Raw genomic sequence first — 17,106 nt, forward strand, 5'->3', positions numbered from 1 at the left:
ACAGTTAAAATCGACATGACTTGACTTATATTGACCTTAGTAAATACTATTAGAAAAATTAGACTTAGTTTGGTTTTTAAAGCTTTGAGATGTGCATGCTACATCCACTGTACAGTATGTTAGAGATATCGAGTGTGTACTGTAAGTAAAACATCTGGCCTATTCGAGACATGGTCTTGTTACCAGAGATCTTATAAAAACATGTTGCTTTTGGCTAGCATCGCGTCAGTCAGCAATCACACTTCATTACTTCTGACCGCAGCAGCCTCTGGAGCAATAATTGGCCACACACTTCTCACTCGTTACATCAACTTTTATAATGTGACCAACACTGAGCTCTGAAATCAAAAGCCCAAAATAGGATCGCCGGGTTTATTCTTCCAAATGTTTTCCGGTAAAAGAAAAAAAACAAACACTTTATTTTATGTATGAAACAATCAAGCAAATGCTCTTAAGCTTGACCTTCTCAGGATGTCTTAAAATGATTTAAAGGCTCTCTGGGATCCATGTTAGAGGATTTGGCTTTTACTTACAATTTCAAAGAGAAAGATACTCTTAAGCTCTTTTCGTTCAACTAAAAAGCCTTCATGCTTTTATCAGTTTGAATGGCTCCTGCCGGGACCTGCAGCCTTTCTCAGCTTCACACCCTCTGTGTACACCAAGTGTCATTCTCACTCCCACAGACCATCTATCAGATCAGGCTTCTTTTGAGTTTTTCTAGATGAGGGAGTCCCTCACCTCAAATCACGTTTACATTCTTATACTCTATTTATTTAGCTAAACCACAGGATGTTGTACTCAAACCTGCATTGTATAGAAAGCCTTTTTATCTTGACATAGAAATCTTAACGTCCTGCACATAATAAGAAGAACTGTGATTCTATAACAGCAAATCTTAATAGTTCTGCGGAGACCACACAGCTGACTTGGTATTACACTCTACTGCAGTGAAAAGTAGATGACTTGGAGTTGCACAATATAATTTTTGCCGGGTGACTTGCATTTGATACATTTACGAGTTCATTCCCCAGTGCCATTTCAGCTTTTAAACATGTTTGCCTTATTAGTGGTCGATCTTATGCCAGTTATGTCAAACAGATTTCTTTGGTTGCTGATGTTGGAGATTGCTCCGCAAAAAGAAAACATTGAAACCCAGTCGTTTTTTTTAAGAACAGGCAAGAATGATGTCAATGTCGTAGACAGCCAAAGCATTGGGCTTTCATTTCCCTCGAAAAATGCTGTGCAACTTACAGCAATGCAGTGATAAAACACACTTCCAAATAAAAGTCTGAAGACAGCAGTTGGCCTGTGAAGGCTTTTCCGGAGCCCTGGCAAACGTGAAAATGTGAAAACAGCATCAGAAAGCCATGAGATGACATTTAATACTAATCAGGACAACCATAAATACCATACCATAAATAAGAAAACTGGAATCACAAAAGCAAGCTATAATGTTTAAGTCATGTTAGCTAAATTACATGAAAAATAAAATCTCCCAATATTCTGATAATTAATTATTTCAGATAGTTAACTTGACAACTAGCCTTGTTCACATAGCAGTTTGTCACAGTTTGTTTACTTCCTGTCTCTGTGTTTTCCCACCTTATTGTGTTCACCTGGTTCTTTTGTGTTCTTTGATTTTATTTGAGTTTATGTAGATTATTTGCCTTGCTTTACTATTTGCACCTCACATGATTTGAATCTAAATGACCTTTTTGTCATTTTACTCATATTTTAATACTTAATTTCTACTCCAGTACAACACAATGATCGCTGATCAACAGATTAATTTAGCTTTGTGACTTCACTTTTTCCAAGTCCAACAATGTCAGCTGTTACAAATAATGGTTTGTGCTGATGCAAAACTTTTGTACTGGATTAATAATACTAGAGTTAGAAGCACATTCTTAAAGCGGTTTATGATAAAATCTGATATGAAGCAGATGAGCAAAAGATATATGATCTATTTTTACTTCCACTTCCTTTGTCCATGTATCTTTAACGTTTTTATTCATTTCCATGTGAGCAGGTGGTCTCTTTAGGGGATCCAGGGCCCCGAGTGTTCTTACTGCAGGTACTGTACTCTGTCATATCTGATTTGGTTGAGGTCCAGCGCTGTCCGTCTGTATGTAGCTCAGACCCTCAGGGAGTCCCATCGCCTCTGCAGCCCTCTCCTCTTCCTCAGCTAACAGGAAATGATCCACGCTCAGCAGAGCGGCCTGTTCGTGTGTGTGTGTGAACGTGCATATGTGGAGTTGACAAGTGAAACGCCTCTTTGACATCATAAATATCCACCGGAGACAAACTTTCCTTGGTTCAGAAGTGGTTCTCTGTTTCTTCTATCCTCACACCAACAAAGGACACAGCTTAAGACCCACATAGGTGTTTGCCAGCGTGTGCGGACTCTCTTCACACTCCACTGCTCCAGAGGTCTATTGAACACATTCCAGTGAGGGTGTCGGGTCAGTGCAGGCGCTGAAGGACGCCAGTGGGTTGCAGACTGCAGTAATTTGTTTAACCTCTGATTAGGCCCAGGAATGTCAACTATGAGGAGACACTAAGGGTCCCGACAGCATCGTTTGACACTTTAGCAATCTGTCTTTGCCAAATGCTAGCAAGAGTCACCATTTGAGACAATAGTTACTTTACGTCCTGGGCAGAGAGGTAGTTTAATGTTTGAAACATCTCATTTGGTCCCAAAATAGGATGAATAAAGTAGATCTGGGCCACAGTTAATATGTAAAATATCACATTATTTTGACCAAATACGTTGATATCAATATTGTGACGATACTGTGGCTGCTCTTATAGAATATTTACACAATGAGATTTTGAAGAACATGTGGATTTGGATATGACAAAGTGAATGAAAACATGATCCATGTATATCAATATATTGGCCAGCAGAGGTGGGAAGTAACTAAGTACATTTACTCAAGTACCGTACTTAAGTACAATTTTGAGATACTTTTAATTGACTTGAGTATTTCCATTTCATGCTACTTCGTACTTCTACTCCACTACAATTCAGAGGTCAATTGTGTACTTTTACTCCACTACATTATCTTACAGTAATACCTTTAGTTACTACAGATTTGGATTAATGATGTGAAATATAATCAACTCTTAAATCAGACTTTAGTTCCACCTGGAGTAAATTCACAAGCTACCCTGCAGTATACAAAGTCATTACAACTAGCTGCACCTTTACCAGCTTTGATAACACTTTAATGATCAATAATTATAATCAAAACATGTATATTATATTATTCTCAAAATTGGAACAATCTTCAGAATGAGTACTAATTTGTATGCCAATACTTGTGTACTTTTACTTTAACGGAGTATTCCTACAGTACACTCTGGTATTTCTACTTTTACTTAAGTACACAATCTGAGTACTTCGGCCTCCTCTGTTGGCCAGCCCTAGAAGAACACCTATCTATGTGATTGATCTTTTCTTTCTTCAACATGTACTTTCTTTGTATGAGATACAATGTAGCGTTTGTATCGGGAGATTTCAACTTTAAAATAGCAAGCTTGCAACCCTAATTTTAAACCCCTCTATCAATATATCAATTTGGCACAAAGAGTGCAGCCTTAACACATTATGAAAATATTTTCTCTTTTATTTAATCTAGCAACACAAAACTTTCCACATGTTACAAAAGATGTTTAAATAAATCTGCAAATCTGGAATTCGATGAGGTAAAAGCAGAGTTATCAAAGGCACATTTCTCCAGGGTTATTATCCTAGTGTCTATGTGTTATGCTCAACTTCAAAACACCATTGTACTACTGGCAGATAAACAGAAAAAAATAATAGCCTTCCTCAGGAAAGCTGCTTTGCGTACACACACACATTAAATTATGCAATTGTTATGCTAATAAACATGTCAATTGTGGCTTTACAAGTTCCAGATAAACTCTGTCCTCGCCACATGTACCTTTAGTAAATATTCCACAGTAGATTCTGAAGCTGAAGTTATGAGATATGTGTTCAAACTACTTGTTGGAATCATTAATTTCATGCTTCACATCCTATAACAGCTGCTTTTGTTTTTCTCCAAAGCTGCTTTGATGAGAAACAGAAACTGGCTGAGGCTGTGTCATGTGGATGTCTGTGAGAAACTTCTTGGATGCGACTTGTGTTAAAGATCTGCTCTTTGTCTTAAGGTGAGAGGTTAGGAGCAGCCTTTATAATGTTAATGTTTCATGACGTTAGAAATAAGATTGATTAATATGAACTTCCACCTCTATCTTTAGCACTCTGTACATGTGGGACACCAGCTTAATATAAGCACTTACATCGTTGTAAATATAGAGGGATAATGACGTGATACTTCATCATTACACTCAGGAGTATTCTGTGTATTAAATGTTGTTCATGCATTCTCTCCCCTCTCCATCGGCACACAGCTATAATTGTTATACATCACTAATAATGTGCATCTGTATTAATGACCTTGTTTTTCATATTCAGCAGAAGTAAGGTGATCGTTCATAATCTGAATGTTGGCAGGTATTCATAGTTTCTCGGCCAATAAAAAAGGCAAATAGATCGCAGTCCAATAACAACCCCAGCATATTGAACTCTACAAATCATCACACTGTGTCGAGACAGCTCGTGTGTAATTGCCAGCAAATACTGTGACATTGGTAACTATTAAAAAGTCATTACTTGAAGTTCAATGTCACCTTAAACACTAAGTGTTTTATCCACAATAAAGATAGAAATTCAGAATACACTGTACAGTACAAAATACAATTTCATCTCCCTTTATATGCCGTCTAAAGTTGGGATAACAAATATACTAAAAAACACAATATATAATACAAGGGTAACATTTATGGGCTCTGTGAGCAAAATTATTTTAAAAGCAATATCTCTCGTCCAGATAAGTTCTGCCCTGCAGTTTCAGCGCTGCTTTTCATTCAGAAGAGTTCCAGTCCTCATTATTATTATTACAGCCGCAGGTCCAAAACGAAAAATGCAAAAATATTTAGTTTGACACCATGCATTGTGCTCAAAATGTGCACACATTTCATGTGAGATAACCCACCTATTTTTGTCAAGTTTGTGAATCTGTGTGGAACAGAGATCAGTTCAGGTGAACCATGCATTACTTCCTCCTCGTGGCTGACTTCCAGTTCATTGAGGGGAAAGGTGAGCAAGCAACAGCAGCACAGCCATCACCACTGCTCTGGGGATGGACCAGGTTGAATAAAAAAAAGATTTATTGGATGACTCCCACAGCCAGCGAAATGAGATGAGACTAGAGGATAAAATAGGAAGCGTCCCTGTAATGTTATACATAGCCGTTTGGACGGTCAAAGTTCAGAAGACTAGGAGAAGTCCAGGGGGCGGATCATCATGGCCGTGGCTCGTAGCGAGTAGCTGGGGCCCTTGAAGTAGTGCCACTTGATACCGTTCAACTTCCCTATGTGTTGCCCTTGGGTGAAGTACATGCCGTTAAGGTTGGACGGGCCGCAGGCATCAAACCACCAACCTGAATAGAGAGAAGTGGGGAAAGAACAAGGACAAACAAAGCATTTTAGCAACAGACAAGGGATTTCATTAAGTATTGTTTTGTCAAGGTGTTGATACATTCACCTTTATCATAAATTGTGTCCTTGGTAAAGGTTGGAAGTTTCCCATGGCCTCTCCCACTGGGCCATGGGACACCATTTCACTGCTATCTGCTCAATGTGTTACTGTCACATGGTTCAGTGGCATGCCAGTACCTGTTGCTGAACGCTCTCCGTACCTCGTTCTATTTAAAGCAAAGAGTGTGCATGTGCACGAGCTCCAGCACAGCAGACATCAAAGTACTGAATGCCATGGGAAACTTTTATTCTGCTCCCAAGGTGACTCATTTCATACTTTCCCTAAAGGATATCTGGCACTAAAAAGAGAGAGTAGACTGCTTGGACTTAAAAGGTCTTTTATACAATTGAAGATGCACATAGGCTTCTTGTCTTGGAAGGATTTCAAGACATGTATTGCTAGTTCTAAATGTTGTAGCTCTCTCTCGCTAAGGCCATAGAAGCAGTTAACACTTTGACAAGTATGGAGAGGCGACCTTCTCTCATTATCGACTAAATCTGTGGAAAAACCCTGCCCATAAATATCCACCATGCAGCTTCTTTAGATTCCTAAAGACAGTGATCCTCACTTTTATCTTACCTTGCTTAAAGCTCATTTATATTTAGCCTAATTGTTTTGTTGTGTTGTGTTGGCATATCTTACCTGCCACCTTTTGAAATTGAGTATATATATATATGTTTAAAGAATTCAAGTGAATATACTTTATGAATAAAGTGTTGCCATGCTACAGTATTACTAATATGATATATTTCTGATGACAGATGTACTAAACGTATCCATTCCATCCTAGATATCTTTCATTCATCTCTTATATCTGAACAGGGAGCAGGTCCTCACGGATACAGTCAGATATAGAACATATGCGAGGCATGGCACGTGTCCGTCACAGTGACACATCGTTGTGCCTCTCCTCTCACATTTGAATACCACGTCGGCCTACAGCCTGACTTTTCAAAAGACCTGTCAGTAATCAGGAGCAGTGTTCTGCCCTTGTTGCTAGCAGGGGTCGCACATTATACATTTTACATTTTACATTGATGGCTGCTACAGCATAAGACACGTACACAACATAGCATGGACACTGGTGGACACCTCTTTATATTTCTACAGCTGTTTAGAGTTTCAGGATGCTGAAAGTAGTTGGAAACAGTAATGCAATTGCACTAGCTTTTTATAGGTATAGCTTCTCAAGCTGGGGAGCTCTGTCAGAAGAGGTACCACACTTGACACATGTGTTGATGGACCAAAAATGGGTAAAGGTTCAATGTGTAAATGTTTTATTAAATTAGAAATGGAATAAATAATTATGCAGAGTGAAAAAGTTATCGGTGGTGGTGACAAATACACATGGATTTTGTCAGAACTGTGCAGTTCCCTCATCTATAAGGGCATTTAGCCTCTTTAATATTATTTTTTGCAAATAACTCTAATTAAGCCACTTTCAATTCCCCACAAGAACAAAACAGAGCTACCGGATTAAAATTACAATGTTCTGGACGTGTAAAAATGCAATACGTTAAACACCTTGTTTGTAGCTAATATGTTGATTCTGTGCATAACATGTGTTTCTACCACCCTCTAGTAGCCCTGAAAACGTTCAAAAAGCTTGTAAGATATAATTAAATCTCAACAGAATTTGTTCAAACCACTTGAAAACCAAAAATGTTGAAAGTTAGAGAGAAATAGTAGACAGTAGCAGTAGTACATCTGGTGTTGTGTGGTTGATACATAGGTGGTACGGGGTTTGACAGCATGACAAAGTGCAACCTGCCGTTTGATTTGATTGAGACACTGTTTGACCCCCTGTTGAATGCTAATGCAGAAAACAGTGAATGTCTCCCACTTGCCATCCCTCACTTGTTGATAAACTGCAGACCACATGACTTTAATTGCACACATAAACATTCAGTGTGCACAGCAGCAAAGCTTTGGGATTAATGATCGGTACCCTCTCTGTTTCCAGACCAGAGATTTTAAAAGACTTGTAAAAACAGTGGGGATGTCTTCTTTAAAAAAAAAAAGAAGTCTCTATTTCAGTTTGTTCTCATGGGACAGGGATCTCCCTACCTACTACTGTCAGGGCTGAACCCCTACTGTGTGTTCTAGTGCTGTGTAAATACATTACAGTGTGTGTGTGTGTGTCCACAGTATATCCTCCTCTGTACTCTTCACACGGCATGCTGCAGTTGTCCTCATAAATGTAGCAGAAGTATTTTTCCTCTTGTATATTCCAGACACTTACATCATTTAAATGCAGGGAATACATCAACTGATATGCTGTATTTACTGTAGCACAGGGCTGGGTTCGGCCTCCACTCAGGCTACATGCTGTCATGCCTCTCCATTATGGCTGGCCATAGGCAGGCTATGAATCAAGCGGGAGTAGGGGTGTTGATTAGTGATCGGATGCCAGTTCCCTTTAACCCAGTGCATTCAAAATGACCTAAGAGGTAAACCTGATCTTAAATCTGCACTTTAAAATGCTTGATTAGTACCAGGTCAAGACTCTCACAGCAATGGAGCTGCTATGAGGTGACAGCGAGGGTCACCGGGCTCCCCTTACACAGCAGGGGAAGCAGAGTCATTTTAAATCTCCCTGACACTTGGTGCCGCGCCCAGGGATCTTTATATTGTGCTGGTTGCCAACCACAGTGCATGGGTGGGGATGCATATAGAATATAGGCTAATTGGTGCAGATAGAGGTATAAGTGGCCATGTTAGCCTGTTGCAAGCATGTCAAAAGCAGGCTGTGATCACTAATGACTGGGCAGTGAACATGGTGGGACTGATCGTAAAAGTAAATGAGAGAAAATAGCTTTTTAGAATGGCTACATCATGCTATTGTACGCAGTTGTTGCTGCCATAAAGATACACATGCTTAAAGATTCATTTTATGACAACTATGGCATATTTTGTTCTTTATGCATGATTTCTATGACATTGTACTCCCTAATTTAATAGCTGAGAGTGAGAAAGAGTTGCTGAATATAATTCTAATGGGGGAAGAAACAGGAGAACTTCAGGCTTGCTAAGCTTATTCAGAAGAGAAAAGGACAGCAAATGATTAAATGATCATTTCGAGCTGCTTTAAGTAGTGGATCAGGTGACGGTATGTTGCTCACATCAGAGCGGCATGCTCCAGAGAACATTTTGTACATTTGAAATGCATCATTCTGGTGCACTTAAAGAGCAGAATGAAAAGGTCGGATCTACGTTATGAGATATTTGTGTTAACGCTTTTTGTTTATAATTTGAAAAGGATTTTAAAGCACAACAATATTAAACAAACTGTGTTGTATAGAATAGATTTACACACCTTTGTAATGTCCCTCACCCACACGCAGATACACACGCACCCCCCATACTACACACTCATTCACCCACTATCAGCAAAGCATATGGCACGGATTTTGCCCTTTAAATAGTTTTTAAAATAAGCCTAGTGTTCTTTATTAATTGTATTTATTTATTTTTAGAAATACAGAGTGTAAGGCAATTGAATAACTTAATTTGACAAGGAAACTGTGCATTTGACATTAAACACACTGTAATATAAAGGCAAACCAAAACTCATAGTAAACGAGACAGGATCTGCTGCCGTTTGAACTTTTTTGCTGTTTTGTTTTAAAGGGCCCATGTCATGGCCATTTCCACTGATCATAATTCCATTGTTGAGGTCTACTAAAATAGATTTATACTGTGCATTTTTCCAAACTCACATTGGTTTCTCAAACAGCATCTCTGTAAACTACTTGTATTCACTGAATTTCACTCTCTGCCTTTAACGGCTCGTTGTAGCTCCCATAGCTCCAGCCCCCACCCTCCCTGTGAGCACAGTGTGCTCCGATTGGTCGGGACGTTGTGAATTGCACTGAGCTCCGTGGAGGTGTTTCCTTGTTAGCGAAACACAGCCAAACTCATCCTGAGCACACACAAACTCACAGCCGAAGTAAAAACAATAAGTGTGGCTTGATATTGAGTAAGAAAAAGGTTGATAAACGCTGTGAGAATGGGTCTGCAGAGAGAATTTCGCCGCGATCCCAACCGTCTGTTATCAGCCTGCAGCCAGGGAGGAGAAATCAGCAGAGCTGCCTGTGTGTGAGGAAGTCCGTGGATTGGTCAATTTGGACCAATCAGCGGGGGCTTAACGTAACGGCTCGGCGGACATAACGTAACGGCTCCACGGATTGGTCCATTTCGTTCCGGGTACGGCTTGACATCATGCCGTATCCGGAACGAAATGGAAGAATCAAATGGACAATGACGTTTCTCCAACGAGGCGTTTTGGGGAGGTATTTTCTGTGTTAGAGTTTTACTCGCTACAGGGTGTACTTTGAGGGTTTGTGACTCTGCACACCGTTTACATGCATAAAAACCTTCATAACACACAAGGGGACGGGTAATAACCGGAAAAGCATGACATGGGCCCTTTAAGTCTGATGTTTATTCATTTATGTGACGTGTCTTAGGCTGCTGTTTTGATCAGGACTCCCTTTCAAAATAGATTTTGATGGCAGACGGTCATTACGTGACCAGCTAGTGAACATAGTTGAGCATTTAGATGTGTTATTTAAAGAAAAATGAATGTATGATTATTCCCACTGTGATGCACTGTCGCTGCACTTACCACCAGTGAGCATGAGAGCACACTTGCACATGCAGTTGTCATTGTCCATGTCCTTGGTGCTGAAGTCTGCTCCGTTGATCACGAGGCTGCTCTGTCTGCCTGCCGTCCCACTGTGGCTTTTCAGGAACAGCCTGAAAGACGGGAGGAGGAGGAGGGAGTCAGGACATGAAAACACATCAGGGGGAGAGGAGTGTGCTGGAGTGAGCAGTGCAAGCAATAAAGACAGCAAGGAGACATAACATGCTGCAAGAAATGTCTCCAGAGAGGCATTTATTTTTTATTTTGATTAAGTACATGTAGAACACCTGGAACAACATTAGCCGGGAGGACAGAAGATCAAATAAAGAAGGAAATAAAGAAAGATTATTTAAAAATATTACAGATGGAAAGTGAGGGAGACAGAGAGGAAAGAGCATGTAGTGTAAGGAATGTCTGGGAATCACATTTCCATCCGCAGGGCTAGAGTGTGTTCGTTCACACCTTAAATACTGACTGACTAATACACAACCTGTCTACATGGTTTCTACTGTTTTACAACATTTAATCATTTTATGAAACCAAACATACTGCTCTATTTTTGCTGCTAGGCCATCATTTATATATATTATCAAGCCCAATTCAAAGGATGTTCTATTGAAAAAGCATTACGATACTTGTGCAATAACTGGAGTGCACACTGTGCCGAACCTTTACGATGAGACTAAGCTTAACATCTTAAATATGTACCAAATTAGACGTTTTAAAGACAGTGGTGAATTGAAAGGCTGGGGCATCGTACTGTTGATTTGAACATGGAGGCATCTCATGACATCCATCTATTAATTACCAATATAATCGGCTGAAGTACATAAGTACATCATTCTAGCAAACTTACGTTAGAGATATACTGTATATATCTTAAAAAAACAAAAAACAGAATGTTAATAGTTATAAAGTAAGGGTTTCTGAAGTTGGTGTCATCGCCTTTATATGTTAAGGTTATGCTACCCCGTTCCTGTACTTGTCCAAAACAAGTCAGTGCTGTGAACAAATGTCAACGTGCATCTTTCTGTTGGCACAAACTTTCCTCTGAATATCTACTAACAATACAAAAAGTCACATGCTATTAGTTGAAATTTCGCAATGGATTTCACATGTGCTACAGAAACAGAAAGCTATTGTTGAGTGATGGTGTTATTATACATATCTGCTGGTAATCACATGGCTACTATCCATCCAATGCAAGATTCAAAGAGATAGCAAGTACTAATATTCCTTGCCAACTTTTCACTCTGAGGATTTTTCCAACAAACAGCATGTCCATGGGAATGATAAGCCGTCACTCCCATGTTGAATTCCTTTACACCCAACACACTAATTGAAAACTGATTTATTCTGGGTATGTCCCACTGTGAACTCACTCGAGGTGTGAATGGGAAGTGCTGCAGGCGGATCGGACAATTCCTTCATCCCTTCGCCAGCTTTACAGTTACACGCCTTCCCCTAACCTGTTGCATCACACGCTTGCCTTTCTTCTTTTAATGTCTGTTTCTCTCACGCCCTCTCGGTTTCACTGTTTCCCAAAAGAAGATGATTGCACATCCAAAGAGTGCCAATGAGGTCTATATTATTAAGTACGGTTCACTCCCAGGGAAAGCAATTTCCTGAGTTCCTTTCTTGACAACAGGGGACCATGGGGCGTGAAGTGAACCTCGCACCCAGTTTGGGTTTTCCGATGAGAAAGAAACAAATACAAAAATATGTTATGCATTCAGTCGACGCTCTGTATGCACCACCAGCCTTTGTGAAGCGTGCAGCTCCGAGGCGTCAGCTTGAACAGCTCAAAGAAGGAGACTGGAAGACTCCCCAGGAAACAAAGTCATTTAACGTGAAAGACTTCTGTATTTGGACAGCTGTGTAAATGGCTGATTTGTACAGCAGAGTAAAAAGTGTGACTGCGGGTCACCGTAGGGAATTCACTAAGCCAGTAAACCAATACATTGTAAGGGTGAGTCATGTTTCTAATCAGTGGCACCAAATGACCACTGGATATGGCAAGTTTGGATAAGGGCCTGCGAGTATATTATAAGCACTTGGGTGTGTGTATAAATGGGCAGGTTTCTCTCTGTGTGTGTGTGTGTGTGTGTGTGTGTGTGTGTGTGTGTGTGTGTGTGTGTGTGTGTGTGTGTGTGTGTGTGTGTGTGTGTGTGACACATGCTGAAGTATTAACCGTTGTCTACAAGGCAACAGATGTCTCACACACCGAGTCACTTACGGGTAAGCATGACTTCTATCAGCTAATTCCTGATTCTGAGGAATAAAACATGCAATGTCAAAGATGAGGTCTGCTACCGCTCTGATAAGGAACAGACTGTGCTCCACGTTAACCCTCCGTTTTCCAAAGCTCTCTGTTGCGCTGACAAATCGCCAAGGAGCATCATGAAGAGGGATTTTCAGCATGACACTTTGACAGGCTGCTTTAAATAGTCTGCGGCTGTGTTTACAGGCTGCGCTGCATATTTACAGGACCAACAATCCCCAACTCAACTGACATCTGCAGTTTTTCCTGTCAGGATCCATTATGCACTCAAATGATAAGTGGGGGAATGAAAAGATAGACCAAGTAATGAACTCAAGAGGAAGAGATGCTTTTCCTGAGGCCTGTTTCTAAGAATGAGAGAGAAAAAGACAAGAGATGTTTGTAGTAAATCATGTTAATGAAATGAATCAGGGGACAGACATCTGCTCAGCCCGAACAGGAACTTAACAGGCAATGCGTGCAAATCAGATTTTTCCTATTAAAGTTACTTAGTTATGTCATTTGTCAAGGCTCATTAGTAACCAACATATTGAGCTGTGAGCAGAATCATTTGGTTTTACTCAATGACACCCCTGGGGAGGGAGCTTCACGACCCGCCGTGTAATTATTCCAATATCAACCCGGGAGGCCGGCTTGTTTGTGATCTTCTGACACATTCAGAAAGTTGAAACAGCAACAGTGCATGTCCTCATAAGCACAAGTTCTCTTTTTTTTTTACATTGATCTTGTTATGCATATAGCTTTTCCTCCCTTATTCACCAAGATATTAAGACTTCCAAGCTGATACTTGATACCTGCTGATACTACCCTTGTGAACTTAAACTTTTACGATTTTATAAAGTCATAAAAGAAAGTCGGCCATCATTAGCCAGCTAAGAGCTAAGTCACACTTCTTATGTGTTAAAATGACATGAGGTAAAAGTGTTTTCTAGTAGTTGAATTGGTTAAAAAGCAAGCTAGGCTAACTAGCTATCATTTTCTGAGACAAAGGTAGTTAGCATAGCTTGCTATCTCCAATTTCTACTGAACAATCACAAGGGAATCTCCCAATTTTTGAATGTTAAAAGCTAAATAACTAATGCAAGACACAACACTTAAAGGATTGACATGATGCGTTCCGCTTAGTATCAGTGCATCTTATAGCAACATAAGCAATCAGATGCTGGCTAACTGCTGCCATGGGAAACGCCAATCCTGAATTTGAGATTCCAGTTCCACAAATTATTTTATACATTTGAAAAATGGGAATATAGCTGCAGTATCATTTTAGTTTATATTTCCTTAAGCAAGAGTTTGGGAAAATTCAAATGGCAGTAAGAGTTTGACAGAGAGCAGGCATGTATCTAAAGAGAGGGCTCAGGTCATTAGAGGTAATGAAGGGCTTGTGTCAGCAGAAAAAACATTCCAATTATAACTGTTTACAGCAGATCAGTGGGGCATTGTTTCAAAAAAACAATGCTGAACTTTTATAGGTTATTATCCAATTGTGTTTAGCAGCACAATTACAATTCCACACATCATTATTGTATGAGGCGTGGCTGCAAATGTCTCCAACTGAGCAACTTCAAAACTTGGGGTATATAAAACTATTTGCACGACTATAGTTCTCTCTAACCTCTCACAGAGAGAAAAGTGTTTTTTTTATTCTTCTCAGTAATTTTAGGGGAAAACATGCCTTTAAGCTTTGATGCAGATTCAATTTTCAAAATGAGTCTATGCTCTGGGAAATTCATTTCAGGAGGGTCAGGTGAGGAATCAGATGACTGAGTTATGTTTATCTGAGAGCCCTTCCAATTCAAACTACGATACAATGACTGATATGTTATCCCCATCTATCTTGACAAACATTATTGCTAGACATTATTAAAATATTTACAGCCAAGACAAAAATTAAGGCTTCCCACTTTTGAGTTAACTTTTGTTTCCATTAGCCGTGTTTTTTTATAAATGTCCAAGCTTTCACATAAAAATACAAGCATAACATTAATATAAAAAAAGAAACTTGTGAGTTGGAATTTTACAAGATAAGAGTTTTGTTAGACATGCCAGTCTCCTTAGAAATCGCCTTGAAAAAGCATAAATCAAACGTCATACTGGTAGAAAAGCAGTTAATTTAATAACAGAAGTGCCTATGAATGACTCCTTGGAACTGGTCTTTCCCAAAGTGTGTCACTTTCTCCCCACACGTAGACAATATGTGTTGCATTACAGCTGAGCGTGCTGGGATTGGTGTGGGGCCTCAGATCTGCTAACGTGTCGCCCATTCGCAGTCTTACTTTTATCTGACACTTCCCATTTTACAACACACCGTGTTACCCTTAACAGAGGATATTGCTGTCACAAAGTGACTTTATACAATTATTTCTCTCGAGATGTAAGAGGAAAAGCTCATAAAACAATGTCTGTAATGGAATGTACACTATGCTTCGCTGTACAAAGTTCAAGGGATACTTTGATGAAAACAACAGTTATAAAAAAATGTAAATGGTGTGAATGTTCAATACAATCTCCACTGAAAAAGATTAAAAAAAATATGCAACTTTTCTTAGCCTGCTTTGGTTTCATTCATCTCCATACATTCAGGCGAAACCCAGTGAGCTTAGGGTCCAGCTCATGCTGTTACACACCTGGCAGTCATTAGCCTCCTGAACTGCAGTCTGATTGGCCCATTGCAGAGGTTAATCACCCTGACCAATGGGTTGCTTCCTACTGCAAGGCCAAGAGATGAGTGTTCAGGTGTCATTTAGCTCCATTGAGACGCATACAAACCAATGAAAACGGTATGTATAGTAGATTCATATAAGATAGTAGTGTAGTTAATCTTCAGTGGTTTCTGCATTACATGTATTGGACAAGGCATGTCATTAAAGTTCCCTAATGCAGAGGTTTCCGACATTTTATTCCATTAAAATGCTAAATGGACTGCATTTATCTAGTGCTTTACCAGTTTTTGCAAACCCTCACCCCATATTTACTTATACTAGTCACCATTAATCCATTAATACAAAGGCAGAGGCTGCTAAGCAATACTTTCACATGCATTCACACACCTTTGGCCATATCATCAGAAGCAATTTGGGGTTAGGTATTTTGCCAAAGGAGACTTCAATATGTTGACTGCAGGGCTGGTGGTTGAACCAAAGACCTTCTGATTCGGGGTCCACTACTCTACCTTCTCAGCCACAACTGCCCCGCAATATACTACTAGAAAAAGAGCTTTGACACTTTCCTTTAAACCTTTGGAAACTAAAATGTGTCCAGGTAAGCATACAATTCAATCATTACTTGTAAATCTGGCATTACAACTTCAATTCAAGGAAAAGGTATTCGCTTTTTCATCTGATATCTCGAAGCAGCTCAACATCCACCTGGATCCATCTTGTTCATATATGTTTTTTTTTTATAATTACACATTTTCCATGCTCATTAGGGAGGGATATTTTCCTTAGCCGCTGCATGGACCTAAAGGACAGAGGGGGTCGTAGGCTGTAAAGATTACAGAGCCCCATGAGGCCAATTCACAATTTCTGACATTGGGCTATATAAATAAAATGTAATGTGATGATTTGATGACAGCTTTCAACCGTGTTTCAGGACTTCATCTGCACAAGGAGTGTGTTTAGTTGTCATGGAGATGGATCTGTTGGTATGTGAGCTCAGCAGCTGATGATTTCATCCATATCAACCTAAGTCAAACTTCATCCACCATTAAAGAGTGTGTGGTGTGTGTAAGTCTGGACAAAGCTCTGTGTGAGTGATCAGTATCTTGGTTTTATTGTAATCTATCTTACTTTCTTGGATTTTCTAAGACTATGTTAGAACAATGATACTTCCACAATAAACTTTAAGTTGTTTATAAAAAAGAAACATTACCATTCAGAATACACCACATATTGTTCATTCCTAACAAATTGTCCTGCTGATCATTTTTTCTGCCTGTTGCTTCATCTCCATTGTTGGAAGCCTCGGAAAAATAATATTACAAGGATGTAGTTCAAGAGAAGGATTGAGATCTCTTAGATTATCTCAGTTTTGGTCTGGGGTGGGTTTAGGGGGGAGAAAGATAAGTTGCCATGTTTTGGAGCCCGGCTAACAGCCAATTTCTTTCCTTAATCCTCACATGAAAAACATCTTAAAATATCTATCTGATTCCACAGGGAAACTGGGCCATTACCACAAAAATCAGAATCAGAATCAGAAACAGGTTTATTGCCACACATACGAGGAATTTGACTTGATGTGTGACCTTTTTACCTGTGCTGGACTATGGTGATTTGATATATATGAATGCACCTGCCTATTGCCTGGAAAGGTTAGATGCCGCCTATCACAGTGCTCTGAGATTTGTTACTAACTGTAAAGCACTTACTCATCACTGTACCCTGTATGCCAAGGCAGGTCTGCCTTCACTTACTGTTCGGAGGCTCAGTCATTGGTACATATTCATCTATAAAGCCATGCTGGGTAAACTACCGACTTATATATGCTCTTTGATCTCACAGAGAGTGGCAAGTAGCTATTGCCTGAGATCCCAGGATGTGTTTTTATTACATGTGCCAAGTGCTAGGACTG

At 39.7% G+C, this 17,106-nt stretch overlaps 1 protein-coding gene across 2 annotated transcripts in view; it reads right to left on the reverse strand.

Annotated features, from left to right (window-relative positions):
- Positions 1-3,608: 3,608 nt before the first annotated feature.
- The window catches only part of angpt1 (angiopoietin 1), a 57,764-nt gene continuing 44,266 nt past the window's right edge, over positions 3,609-17,106 (reverse strand). For both annotated transcript variants that reach the window (XM_034124379.1, XM_034124378.1), the window contains 2 exons: positions 10,236-10,366; positions 3,609-5,510 (listed from right to left, as the gene is read on the reverse strand). In XM_034124379.1, the coding sequence (XP_033980270.1) occupies positions 5,347-5,510; positions 10,236-10,366 (295 nt within the window). In that variant the 3' untranslated portion in view covers positions 3,609-5,346. The remainder of the gene's footprint in view (positions 5,511-10,235; positions 10,367-17,106) is intronic.

This window comes from Trematomus bernacchii, unplaced genomic scaffold (assembly GCF_902827165.1).
Source record: "Trematomus bernacchii unplaced genomic scaffold, fTreBer1.1, whole genome shotgun sequence".
In the NCBI taxonomy this organism is placed as follows: domain Eukaryota; kingdom Metazoa; phylum Chordata; class Actinopteri; order Perciformes; family Nototheniidae; genus Trematomus; species Trematomus bernacchii.